The 12,191-nt window shown below is 44.7% G+C and overlaps 2 protein-coding genes across 6 annotated transcripts; one reads left to right on the top strand and one right to left on the bottom strand.

Annotated features, from left to right (window-relative positions):
* Positions 1-13: 13 nt before the first annotated feature.
* On the bottom strand, positions 14-2,373 carry psma8 (proteasome 20S subunit alpha 8). The gene is made up of 7 exons (XM_088396325.1): positions 2,147-2,373; positions 1,360-1,486; positions 1,133-1,257; positions 926-1,048; positions 728-847; positions 498-560; positions 14-409 (listed from the first exon to the last, which is right to left on the bottom strand). The coding sequence occupies exons 1-7, from the start codon at positions 2,246-2,248 to the stop codon at positions 314-316; spliced, it is 756 nt and encodes a 251-aa protein (XP_088252451.1). The 5' UTR covers positions 2,249-2,373; the 3' UTR covers positions 14-313.
* A 433-nt stretch (positions 2,374-2,806) lies between these two features.
* On the top strand, positions 2,807-9,746 carry ss18 (SS18 subunit of BAF chromatin remodeling complex). 5 transcript variants are annotated; one of them, XM_088396970.1, is made up of 11 exons: positions 2,808-2,988; positions 3,386-3,462; positions 3,539-3,623; positions 3,858-4,014; positions 4,376-4,606; positions 4,689-4,859; positions 5,129-5,206; positions 5,761-5,883; positions 6,806-6,936; positions 7,258-7,321; positions 8,379-9,746. In XM_088396970.1, the coding sequence occupies exons 1-10, from the start codon at positions 2,920-2,922 to the stop codon at positions 7,273-7,275; spliced, it is 1,140 nt and encodes a 379-aa protein (XP_088253096.1). In that variant the 5' UTR covers positions 2,808-2,919; the 3' UTR covers positions 7,276-7,321; positions 8,379-9,746. The 5 variants fall into 5 exon arrangements, with proteins under 5 accessions (XP_088253093.1, XP_088253095.1, XP_088253096.1 ...); XM_088396967.1 differs by lacking the exon at positions 7,258-7,321 and having other exon boundaries at positions 2,807-2,988; positions 8,639-9,746; XM_088396968.1 differs by lacking the exon at positions 7,258-7,321.
* Positions 9,747-12,191: the final 2,445 nt, after the last annotated feature.

Here is a 12,191-nt window from a genome sequence, read left to right as displayed (position 1 = left end):
ATGAATGAAGACCTTTATAAACAAGTCATCTTTTATTCCCAATTTCAAATCTGAACGGTTGGTTTTGGACATGTGATATTTGTCACCATCCAAGCATTTGCAAAGATGAATGATAGAAAAATGTCCGTGTGTGAAGCCTAACTTGAGTGCTGTGTGTATGTATGAGTATTTACACACTTGGAACAGCTGGAGGGATGGTACATCTCAAGTTAGGATTCACTTCTTTACAGTGAAATAAATGAGTTATCAGTCCCCCTTTATCCTCCCCAAAAGGCTACTTCCATATCCAAGTTCCCCAAAAAAAAAAAAGATTTCAAGTCGACTTTTTCTGCTTCTTCTTTTCAGCCTCTTCCTCCTTTTCCTTTTCAATCTCAGCCACCAGAGTCTCGATCTCCTTGGACTCCAGGATCTGATCACAGGTAAACAGATGCTCATGATGAGCTTAGATGGAACTCGAATACAGAATGTACAACTGAGGAGGCGCGAATGAAAATCACCTTGAGTGGTTGATTCCGTCTGATTACAGCCAGTTCAATATTTTTCCCTCCCGACTGGACCACCTGTTGAAGGAATACAAAGTGACGGTTTGAAGACTAGATGGATGATGATCTCAAAGGTTCAAGAAAATTAGAGTGATGCAGCAAATAAGCTCCAAGTTTTTGTTTTTTGCTTCTACTTTATTCCTCCACTGCTTTCTCCTTTGTATTTCCCAGCACATTAAACCCACCTCGAGCAAAGCTTTGATTGCCAACTTGATCGCCTCATTGTCTCCGGCGATGGCTTCTTCCGTGTAGTTCTTCTCCAGAAACTCCCTCACCGTCTTGGCACTGCGGCCAATCGCGTTGGCCTAACAGGAGACGGAAGATGGCGCTCTCAATTCAACATTTGGACATGTGAGTACTACAAGGCCAAAGCCATCACCCACCTTCCAGGCATGGTAGGTTCCCGACGGATCGGTCTGATACAGCCGAGGGGTCCCGTCGTAGTCAAAGCCGACAATCAGAGCAGAGATGCCAAATGGCCTGCGACCGTTGCTTTGGGTGTAACGCTAAAATCAAAAACATTTTAAAACACATGGATGTGACCAGTCAGCTTGCAACCCATTTCAACTGAACATAGTGGGAATATCCACCTGCTTCAAGGTGGCGATGTAGCGTGTGATGTATTCCACAGTGACGGGATCCTCCACAGTCAAGCGGTGACTCTGACACTCAACACGCGCTCTGTTTATCACGATACGAGCGTCTGCCGTCAGCCCTGAAAAAGGTCAGTGAAAAGGAATGAGCAAACAAACAAGAGACAAACTACGTTTTAACACTTGCGTGCATGAATTATTGGGAATTGTCCTCCATGGCTCACCTGCAAACGCCATGCAGACATGCTCGTCGAGGGCGCATATCTTGCGGACGGTTCTCTCTTCCTGCAACTTTGCTACCGATTTCTTCTCAACTCCGAGGACGACGATATCTTTGCCCCTGATTCCCACCTATATGCACACACACACAGACAAAAGCAACATATTGTGGGTTTTATGGAAGATTGACTTGTGGTAACCTGAGCCAAATACATGAACAAAGGCTTTAACATAAAACATGGCGCTTAAATATTATAAAGCTACGGAATTTTAATGATGAAGGACAGTGACATTTATTTATTATAAATGTGACTGTAATTAGACAACCAGTTTGCTTTTTTGAATTTTAAATTAATATTTAATAACGGTGCTCTGGTGATTTTTGTCAAATTGATAACTTGGAGACTGAAAGCTCTCAGAGAGCATGACACAGCGACTTGATGCTAACCTATGGCACTTCTTAAAACAGTGTTTGCATGGATATAAATAAATACTATGTCAGCTATGGAAAACAATATTGGGTAATAATTACAGACTTTAAGTATTTTCAGAATGAGTTAAATCACGGGTCAAATTTGATCCGCTAATTTGATTAGGGCAGCTTTCTAACACATTCACACGGTTAAAAGTTTTTCTCAAACGAAACAACCGTGTAGGACATAATTCCTACAATTTAAGCCTATTGCAAAATTCGTAAGGCGGACTTTAATGGACTCTGAGCTTCGTCAACAGAAAGGAAAACCAACTAGCTAGCGCTGGCTTTAGCTTTTTTAGTTTCATTTCCAAACTGACCGCTGTGGAGCCTTTCTTTACAGCTTCTTGCGCGTACTCCACTTGAAAGAGATGGCCATCCGGGGAGAAGACGGTGATGGCTCTATCGTATCTTGCAGCCATAACCTCGCAAGAAGTGTGTAATAAGAAGAGTCAATGGGAGACTTTAGCCAAATGATTCAGCTAGTTTTTAGCCGTGAGCCACTAAATCGAACGATGCCGCTAGTTGAGCACAGCGCATGCGCATGAACTCTGAACTCGGAAAAGATACTAATACGAAAATTGTAACTCGTTAAACCAGCTAATTTCACGAAAAATATGTTGATGTGTACTTAAAAATTAATTATTGTATTTTAAAAAAATTCTTTATGTCAACGATAACCTAAGAAAAATATTCAAGTACAGCGTTTTTATTTTTTTTAATCTCCCAAATCAGGGGTCCATTTCCTGTGGCTTCTGGGCTGTTTCATTACACGCAGCATAGGGGACACACGAGTTTGATTGTGAAAGCATATATGTGTTTATAACAATATAATAACAATGTTGAAAGTATTATTTGTTTTACATGGTCATTAAATGCCATATGAATCACCGCACAGGCATTATCGCATAAATACTTTCGAAACAGGTTTTCAAATCTCATATATCCCCCCCCCCCTAAATCGGACGAATGCATTACAACGTCGTCCTAGTGTGTTCAATCATCGGAGTTGTGCAGTACTGATTTGCTAAGTGTACGCGCGACTTTTTTGCGGTTTATGATATCGGTCATATAATTTTCCTCCGGTATCACCATGTCGGTGGCGTTCGTACCTCACAGACAGCGTGGCAAGGGTGATATTACCCCCGCTGGAATACAAAAGGTAATTCGTCTTTTTGAAAGCGTCGCAGAATGGAGGCTGTGCTTTTTGAGACGCTGCTAGCCGCTATTGCTAATCGATGCAGTCCATTCGAGTCCGACTGGCTATGGATGGATTGGGCACAATGATGCTAATCCCGGCGTGGTGAATCTGAACCTGCCATGTGCAGACCATAAAACACTCACACGTTCAAATTTATTTTATATACCGAGCTCGTTTTTAGTATTGTGTTAGCTCGTTATTAGCAAGCTAGCAAGACGCTTCTTTTGTTAGCTTCAAAGGCACGTTTTATAATTAAACGCCCCCTTTTTATTACTGCGGTCAAATCGTTCATTTAGATTTGTATGTGAAAAATCTATCTCGCAGTGGATAATTGTTATATGTCTGCTCGCTTTTGCAGCTACTTGACGAAAATAACCATTTGATTCAGAGTATTATGGACTTCCAGAGCAAGGGCAAAACAACAGAGTGTTCACAGTGAGTTGTCCTCCACTGTTGTTGGAGTTCCCCTTTCAAAATGGACTGCTATTAATAACTGCCTGCACTTCGACAGGTATCAACAAATACTGCACAGAAATTTAGTGTACCTGGCCACAATAGCAGACTCTAATCAGAACATGCAGTCTCTTCTACCAGCAGTAAGTATGTGTACATGATTTGGAATATTTGTAAGGTGCTGATGATGATAGCTCTCCCTCTTTTTTTTTTGTATGAAATCCTGTCCACACAGAAGTCTGTCTTAAACAGAGGAGCCACAGTGATTGATTTTTAGTAATCATACGTTCTGTGACAAGTGTTAAGGGCGTCTGCCTTGCAGTTCTGACCTGAAGGTTCGAATCTTGCCTCTAGTTGAATTCAGTTGTGTTTTGCAGCCACCCACTCAAAACATGCCGATGGGCCCCGGTGGGATGAACCAAAGCGGAGGTCCGCCTCAGCCCAGTCACGGTCATAACATGCCCTCCGAGGGGATGGTGGGTTGCGGGCCACCTGCCCCACACATGCAGAACCAGATGAACGGACAAATGCCTGGTAAGTGGCCCTTCCCTCCATCTTGCTCCCCCTCCCCTTCCGTTTCCCTTCAGTCCTTCTCACTTGGGTTGCTTAGCAACAGCGCAGACCTGCAAGGGAGGTTGTGCTAGGATGATGTCACCTGTTTGTCTTGGACCTCAACACTTTCTCTTTTCATTAATGACATTGAAATCGGATATTTACTGTTAGGAAAAGCTAAAATTCTGAGCATTTGGACAATTTTTAATGAAAAAAAAAGATCTGAGATTCACTGATTAGCGGAAATAATTTGCAATTAGTTTGCTAATTGATTAGTTGTCGATTGATTGTTGCGCCTCTCGTAAGCCAGGTTGTCCGCATTGTCAATGTTGTTTACCCCCAGGGCCCAATCACATGCCCATGCAGGGCCCCGGTCCAGGCCCCAACCAGCCCCCCAACATGCCCGCCGGCTCTATGAACATGCCCCCGAGCAGCCACGGATCCATGGGCGGTTACAACCACGCCGTCCCCTCGTCGCAGGGCATGCCGGCACAAAGCCAGATGAACATGACGCAGGGCCAGCCCATGGGCAACTACGGGCCACGACCCAGTATGAACATGCAGCCCAATCAAGGTAAAGGCGCTGGCTTGCGACTTTGACGGATGTCTCCCGCCGCCGTGCTCTTGAGCTTTTCCGTCTTATCTATCCGTGTCAGGCCCTATGATGCACCAGCAGCCTCCCTCCCAGCAGTACAACATGCCTCCCGGCGGGGGCGGCCAGCACTACCAAGGCCAGCAGAACCCCATGGGCATGATGGGCCAGGTGAACCAGGGCAATCACGTCATGGGGCAGAGGCCCATGCCCCCGTATAGACCGCCTCAGCAAGGTAACCCAATTCCCATGTGTGTGTGCGCGTGAGTGTGGCTCTTCCTCCTCCCTTTCCCTAACCCACTTTCCTACACTTCTCACTCCCATTTCTCCCCACATCTCCACACGGCTTGCCCGCAAAACATCCTCCTGATCCGGGATGCAATACAATTCCAGAATAGTGGTCGGAAATCCAAATGCCACACCTTCCCTCCTCATCCTCACACAGCCGGTCGCTCCAACAGCACCTTGAATCTACTTGTGTGTATGTTGTGTATGTGCATGTAGGACCCCCTCAGCAGTACCCAGGGCAGGAAGACTACTATGGGGACCAGTACAGTCACGCAGGACAGGGAGCCTCTGAAGGTAGGAGAAATCCTTCCAGTCAGCCCAGCACCTTGTGTTAACACACAAATGATGCAAAGAGACTGCGTGATTCAAAGCCCCCCTCCTCCTCGCCCACCTTTATGATTAGGTGGTAAAATGAAAAAAGTGACTTTGGCCTAATAAATGACATCATCGCTTCCAAATAGTGTTTGCCATTCCCCAAGGATCAGCAGTCCATTCAACAATTCCACCACGCTTGCGAAGCACAACTGCATTCACGTGGATTCGTAACAGCCTCATTGCCTTTTTACTTTCTTTTCTTAATTAACATTTACTTTGTATGCCCCCCATTCTACTAACACTCTATTTCTATGACTTTTCACACATAACATGACTTTTTCCCTTTTGAAAAGGACAGGAATATTTTTCCTACTAACATGAACCTGGTGTTGACATGCTGTCACTGGGCACTTTATTAGGCACACCTGCACAATCTCGTGTATAAAACAGCTCTGCTCTGTTACCGATGCGTTGCATTTTTTTTGGGACCCGCTTGTTTCCTTGCTCACATGTCTTGATGTTGCGCTCCGAAGGGAATGCCCAGTACGGCCAACAGCAAGAGGCCTATCAGCAAGGCCCCCCACAGCAGCAGGGTTACCCACCTCAACAGCAGTACCCGGGTCAGCAGGCCTACCCGCCACAGCAGCAGGGCTACGGTGAGTCTTAATACCACCTTCTCGGCGTAACATCTGCAGAGGAAAATCAATGCCTCCGGTTTCCTAGTGAGAGATTGCAATGAAGCGGAACCACCATTTTGTCAGTCTTCATGCAATGCTAGTATAGGAGGAAGTTTTTTTTTTCCCCTCATCCCATTTCCCTCCAGAACTTTCCATCCCTCAACCTGAGTGCGGGCCAAAGCTCAAGTTAGTAATGAGCTTCGCAGCCAGGCGAAGCTTGCGAGGTGAGCTCCATCTGCCTGCCACACATGCTGGTTGCTCGCCAGCCCTCACCGGGTTCTGCTGAGCGGCGTTACGAGCACCTAATGATGCTGCGTGGGCATCGTGAGGCTTTGCTTAGTCTCGCACATCTTGGATTCACCATGCGAGGGTTGAGAAAAGTTTTTTTTTTTTTTTTTTCCCCTCTCTTGCCCGCTCCTCATTTTTTATAACGAAGTCTGCTTCTCTAATGAAGACCAGCATCATTTCCTTGATGTCTCCCTCCACAAGGGAGCTAACGTGTTGGCCCCCAACCTGAATCGCTGGCGGCATAACGTCGCCTAAACAAATGAGTCCGGTTTTGGGACGTCCTTTGGTTGGCATCCATCAACTTTTTATGGCATCCAATTAATGGTTGGGAAGGGATTCCCTAGAGTTCCGCCAACTCTGCTCATTATGTCAGAGTCTCTCTTTTCTTTTCTTTTTTCTTCCCACCCAAACTAAAAATTCATGATGAAGCATTGCATTACCGTATTTCATCGTGGTGTCCTCAAAGCTTCACAGACCCGCTAAGGTTTAAAACGATCAGACTTCTTCAACAGAATAGCTCAGAAAAAAACCAAAATGGCACTCTTGCGCCGAAAGTGTTTAAGATTCAAACTTGAGATGCAACTGCACCAAATTGGTCCAATCTGCCTTTTAGGGCCTTCCCAGAATGCTCCGGGACAGTACCCCAACTACCCCCAGGGGCAGGGGCAGCAGTACGGCGGCTATCGCCCCCCTCAGCCCGGACCCCCGCAGGCCCAGCAGCAGCGCCCTTACGGCTACGACCAGGTGAGTATGCGCCCGGCGCGGCCAGCGGCGAGATCCGATACAACTGTAGCTCGTCCCGCATTTTTTGACTCGGTGTGTATTTTGTGCATGCTCTCATCGTATTTGCGCTTACTCATGTTTGTCGCTACTGCCATTCCTGTGTTAACCTCGGTTGTGTATTCTGGCTAACGTGGCATGCCCCTCCCCTTCAGGGATCAAATATGAAGGCTTCTTCCTTAGGTTTGCCGCTAACTGCCGTGGTTCTTCTCGCCCTGTAATATCCTGTGCTCTCGTGTCGGGGACCCGAGCTACACTTTGATATCTTTATCTTTGAATATTCAGGGGCACATGAGGAAATAAAGGCCCGGGGATTTGAACCCCCTGACTAGCTCTATAAGAAGCAAAGGTAAATGGTTGCTGTGAAGACCTCAACGTCCAATCTAGATGTTTTGAACACCTAGCCTCAATTTTTGCATTTTATGCTTTCCTTCTCTCTCTCTCTTTTCTTTCCTTTATTTTCTTCCCCTCTTTCTTTGATAAGGTGATTGATAAGATTAGACATTTGTATTCCTTTTTAACACCGTTGGTTAGCCAGGGGTCGAATTTATACGCAGTTGAGGTCCGGGAACACAGCATGCTTTGCCAAGAGCCAAAACACATTTATGTGGCTTTACCCGATCTGTGTAAAAAAAAAAGAAAAAAGTTTAGGTATTTTGCCCTGGATTCAAGTCATACTCTTAAATTAAACACACTTCGACCCCTGATTAGATGTACATTAGCTTACTACTTCCTTGCCCTGAATCTATCTCATTGAAAAGTAGCTCCTCAAGTACAGTGTTTCTCAAACTTGTTCACACGATTTAAAAAAAAAAAAAAAAAATTGTTAATTTACATCATTTGTACACAAAATCTGTTGCAACTTGAAAGATTGCACAGGTGACCAATTTGGATGTAAACTTCCCAAATGCAAACCATGAAAAACAAGAAGATCAAAATACCAAAATGGGACTTTACGGCACGGCCCTAAAAATTCCTTTCGTCATTCAAAGCAACCAACAGGTACACTTCTCTTTTACACAACCATTCAATCTGCTTAACTGTTTTGTCCAATGTCACGGATCACTTGGGGTTTCTTTGAGACCACCAGTGGCCCGTGGGTCACACTTTGAGAAACACTGCTCAAGCCATCATTCAAGAGAGCCCTGCTGCAAAACTCCCTCTCTCCACTAGTGTTTATTTTTTTTATTTTTTGTAAGAGCTCACCACTTGTGAGGATCTGCCTCCATCTGCTGGTGGATACATGCAAACGCAGCCATACGTCATGGTGTGCAGTCAAGTCAATTATAGATGTTGCTTGATAGCTCAGTTTTATTTTGGTGTGTGTGTTAATGCATTTTGTATTTTTAAACAGGTAACTTAAGCCCTGTCACCTTTTTTTTTTCTTCCCCCATCCTCCCTCACAGGGCCAGTATGGAAATTACCAGCAATGAAAAACGCCCACACAGATGATATGAGTCACAGCAGCACAAACAAACACGGAAAAAAAAACCCCAAATCCATTCCCCTCCCTATTTTGGGCTCATAAACATTTCAACCATCCCCTCCTCCTTTTTTGTGGTCCAGTACGTCTCAAAGCGGCAGTGCCTTAAAGATGGAGCTGCCTTATCCTTGAGCATTACGTCGACTGCACGCCAGAGTTTTTTTTTTTTTCTTTTTTTCACAGACGATTCAAAAGTGGTTCTACTGTGGTTCATGCTTCGGATCCCTGTTAACAAGAAGAAGCAATAATGCCAGCAGTAGGTGGAAAGTGTGTGTAAAAGGCTAGAGGGGCACGGCCTAGACTTTGGAGTCTACACGTGCCCGCACAGGTACACGTCTCGATGTATGTGATGATGTAAAAAAAATCTATTTTATTCTTTTGTAGAGACATGAATTTGTATAAGACATTGGAAGCTAGTACTAAGTTGTCTGTCAACAATGTTTATTTTTTGGGGGGGAGGGTTATCCAGCACATTGTTGTTGTTATGAACTGAACCATTCAAACGATTTGCAATTGCTTTCCTCAAATTGTAATTAGGAGGAAAGCAAACTTGCCACTAGAACGTGTTTTTATATAGAAAAAAAAAGACATTTGCTGTACTAAATAAACTGTGCCAACTTCGGTGGTGAAGAGAAAATAAACAAAAAGATGTCTTTTGCCACAATTTGACGAGATGTGGCCAAAGGTGTGCTAAGGTATGTCGAACCCAAGGGAACGTATTGGTCGTGTAGAAAGTGTAGAAGGGCCAGCCTGAAAAGAAAAAAAACGAAAGGAAAATTATGAGAAACTTGCTAGTATGAAGCAGGGACGAGAAATCCGTTAACGGGATAAGAATAACATGATACGAGTCGAGATATTCCTTTTCTTTCCTTTCAGTTTGGCCTCATTTTCCTGCAAATGGAAGAAGTCGTAGTTTCCTTCCGATATATTACGACTAGCAATGCTGGAATGTTTTCCTTCATCGGAGTACGTGTGTAGGCTGTCGTCTTTTAAGTAGTGTCGTACGTGAATGTTAACAGCTGTCACATCATCTAAGATAAGAAGTAAAACGTAATGTTCATGTCCAGTTTCATGGCTGCTTGTGCAGTTTGTGTTCACCGGCTTTTTTGCTGATGCGTACGTGGACGGCGCGGCGTGGCGTGGAGAGGGCAACACCGACCTCTCCTATTGTTTCTATACACTATGGCTGTTTTGAAATTTTTTGCATTCCCATCCACACGGCGTTCACATTTGTGTCATGGTAATGTTATACTGTACATTCTGATAATAAATTGGAGGAATCTTTAATGTATTTTTGCACTCTCGTTATTAAGTTGTTTTCTTTTTTTTTTTAACGATATTAATATTGGAAATTTTTGGTTTATTATAGAACTCGAATTTTTGTCTACTCTTAACTCTTCACTGTACATTTTTTGAACTTGAGTCTTTATGTTAACAAAATATTTTGGTGCTACGTTTGCCGCTCAGATTTTAGCGGCGCCTACCTCCCAGTTCACCACCACCATCGTCCTGCTGCTCCACAGCTGGCTGCCCCGCCCAACCCATCTGCCACTGGGGCTCCCTGAACCCGGCTCGTGGCTTGGCAGAGCTGGCAATGGTGGTGGCTGCCCCCCCTCCCCCATCCCTCCCTACTTCCACTCCCAGTCGAGCCTGGCAGATGCTGCCCTCAGCTGTGCCCTCGCAGCCGGTGCCGGGGTTACGCAAGGTCACTCCTCCTGCGACTGTCTGAGGCCTTTCGGGGAGGATGAGGAGGTGCCAAGGCGACTCAGTAAGATTTCCTGTTCTTATAATAACGTGTGCTTTCTTGATAAACTGGTTGATTTGGTTGCCACCTATTGGAAGATGGCGCAATGTCACGTGAAAATATCCCATGCTGCCGATGTAATGAATTGCACGTATGCAACACCTTGTCGTCGGCGAGATGTTGTCATTGGGAGGCACGCCGCAGCTTTGTCGGTTGGCCCCGTTTCACCCTGGAGCGGTGCAAAGCTCCTGCCCAATAAAACAGGGCAGCATCCCCAGGGCCCCTCCCTCAAGCCTCCAGTCAGCGCTTGTTTTTGCACCATTTATTTAGTGTGACACATCTCCAATTAAACTGTGGAGCCTGCTGCATCTCCCCCATAACTAGCTCTTATACCTCCCCGAAGGATTTCTATCACACGGAGAACGTGGCTATGAGGGGGGGAGTGAGGAAAAAGTGGGGAGGAAGAGTGAAAGAAAGAAAGCGAGAGATCACGTCTTGCCTGCCAGCTATGATCACAATGTCATTTTGCTCCCCTCGTTGGCAAGCACAAAAAGGTGCGCAGGCAGAATTCTAATCTTCAAAGATAATCAGACGCTCAAAACGGTGCCAGGTTGCAAATCCAAGTGATGAATATTTTGAAGTGGATTTTAAATATGATTTGTCGAGCTGTTTTTATTTTCAAAAATGTATTCCAAAAATAATATTTTCCATTTTGTCGGCTAAAGTGAAATTATGATTATTATTATTTAAAAAGTGTCATTTTATAGTAGGGGTAAATTTCATGCAACTGTGGAGAATTTTTTTAAAATTATTTTTACTCCTGGGAGTATGTGTCTGTTAAACATTAAGGCAGGGGTGTCAAACTCATTTTTTTGGCGGGCCGCATTGTAGTCATAGCTTCTTTCGGAGGGCCATTATGACTGTCAACCCAAATAAATGTATGAGCACCTCATATTATACACAGTAAAATCTACAAAACAAACTGACAAAGAACTCGTTTTCAAATCAGACGAATAAAAACTGGTCAAATATTTTTAAAAAATATATATTAAAAGTGAAGACAATTTGCAATTCTATTAATGACACACGAATGTCATGCACAATTTGTCTTCGCGGGCCACATAAAATGATGTGGCGGGCCGTATCTGGCCCCCGGGACTTGAGTTGGACACCTGTGCATTAAGGGAAACAGAATGACCTGAAACCAAAATTTTAATGTGTTCAAATTGAGTCTTTCCGCTGCATTCTGTCTGCATTAAAAAAAATAAGCCCGCTCTCTTTTGACTGCTCTTGCAATCTTCATAAAGGCTGAGCGTGCGTGGGGCCGTTCAGAATGCTTCTCAAGCAACCTGAAAAGCGCAATGTGTGTGCGCACCTGTGATTTCTGGAGATGGCTGCATACGTACTGCTACAGTGTGCCGCAGTAATTGGATGTGACACCATTTTCTGCGCTCCCCCTGGGGGCTCCAACAGGAATCTGACTATTATGGCCCCGGTCATGAATATGTCAGCGCTGCAGCAAACAAAGGCCTGTGATTTTTGGATAAGACTCTTCCTTCTTCTAGCTCGCACCGATAGCGATAACACAAGAGCAAATGGATTGTCTGTGCTGCAAATTGCCAAATGTTTACATTCATGATTAATTGCCGTTGTCCTGTGATTACCGGGAGTTTGCTCTCAAAACTCCAACTAATGACCCGAAGTCTCGAAAGCTACGACAGCGCTGATTCGCCATTGTGCCAGACAAAAAGATTTCTTGAAGCTGACAACCTCGACTTATTTTGCATGCATGTGATGTTCCCCCCCACCCCCTTAGTTTAAATCCCATCGTTTGCTGAGGGTTTAGCCATCAAATCAAATCGAGTGCGCGCTTTTGTCTTCGTTCTCGTCTGGCAAAGACAACTCTCCGGGTGAACGAGCGGCTACGCTTCTATCGGTATTCCCGCCGCCTGCATAATTGTTGTAATTTACTTTCCCTTTGGGTAATCTGTA

This window comes from Syngnathus floridae, chromosome 14 (genome assembly GCF_059516105.1).
Source record: "Syngnathus floridae isolate MCC-2025c chromosome 14, RoL_Sflo_1.0, whole genome shotgun sequence".
Lineage (NCBI taxonomy): Eukaryota > Metazoa > Chordata > Actinopteri > Syngnathiformes > Syngnathidae > Syngnathus > Syngnathus floridae.
This window is presented reverse-complemented; position numbering and strand designations above follow the sequence as displayed.

Bases quoted from the DNA above. Each gene is read 5' to 3' on its own strand.
- psma8 (XM_088396325.1), bottom strand. From the start codon at position 2,248: ATGGCTGCAAGATACGATAGAGCCATCACCGTCTTCTCCCCGGATGGC. The intron at 1,049-1,132 runs GTGGATATTCCC...TTTTGATTTTAG, and splicing joins ACATCGCCACCTTGAAGCAG to CGTTACACCCAAAGCAACGG. The intron at 561-727 runs GTGGGTTTAATG...TTCCTTCAACAG, and splicing joins CAATCAAAGCTTTGCTCGAG to GTGGTCCAGTCGGGAGGGAA.
- ss18 (XM_088396967.1), top strand. From the start codon at position 2,920: ATGTCGGTGGCGTTCGTACCTCACAGACAGCGTGGCAAGGGTGATATT. The intron at 2,989-3,385 runs GTAATTCGTCTT...TCGCTTTTGCAG, and splicing joins CCCCCGCTGGAATACAAAAG to CTACTTGACGAAAATAACCA. The intron at 4,607-4,688 runs GTAAAGGCGCTG...TATCCGTGTCAG, and splicing joins GAACATGCAGCCCAATCAAG to GCCCTATGATGCACCAGCAG.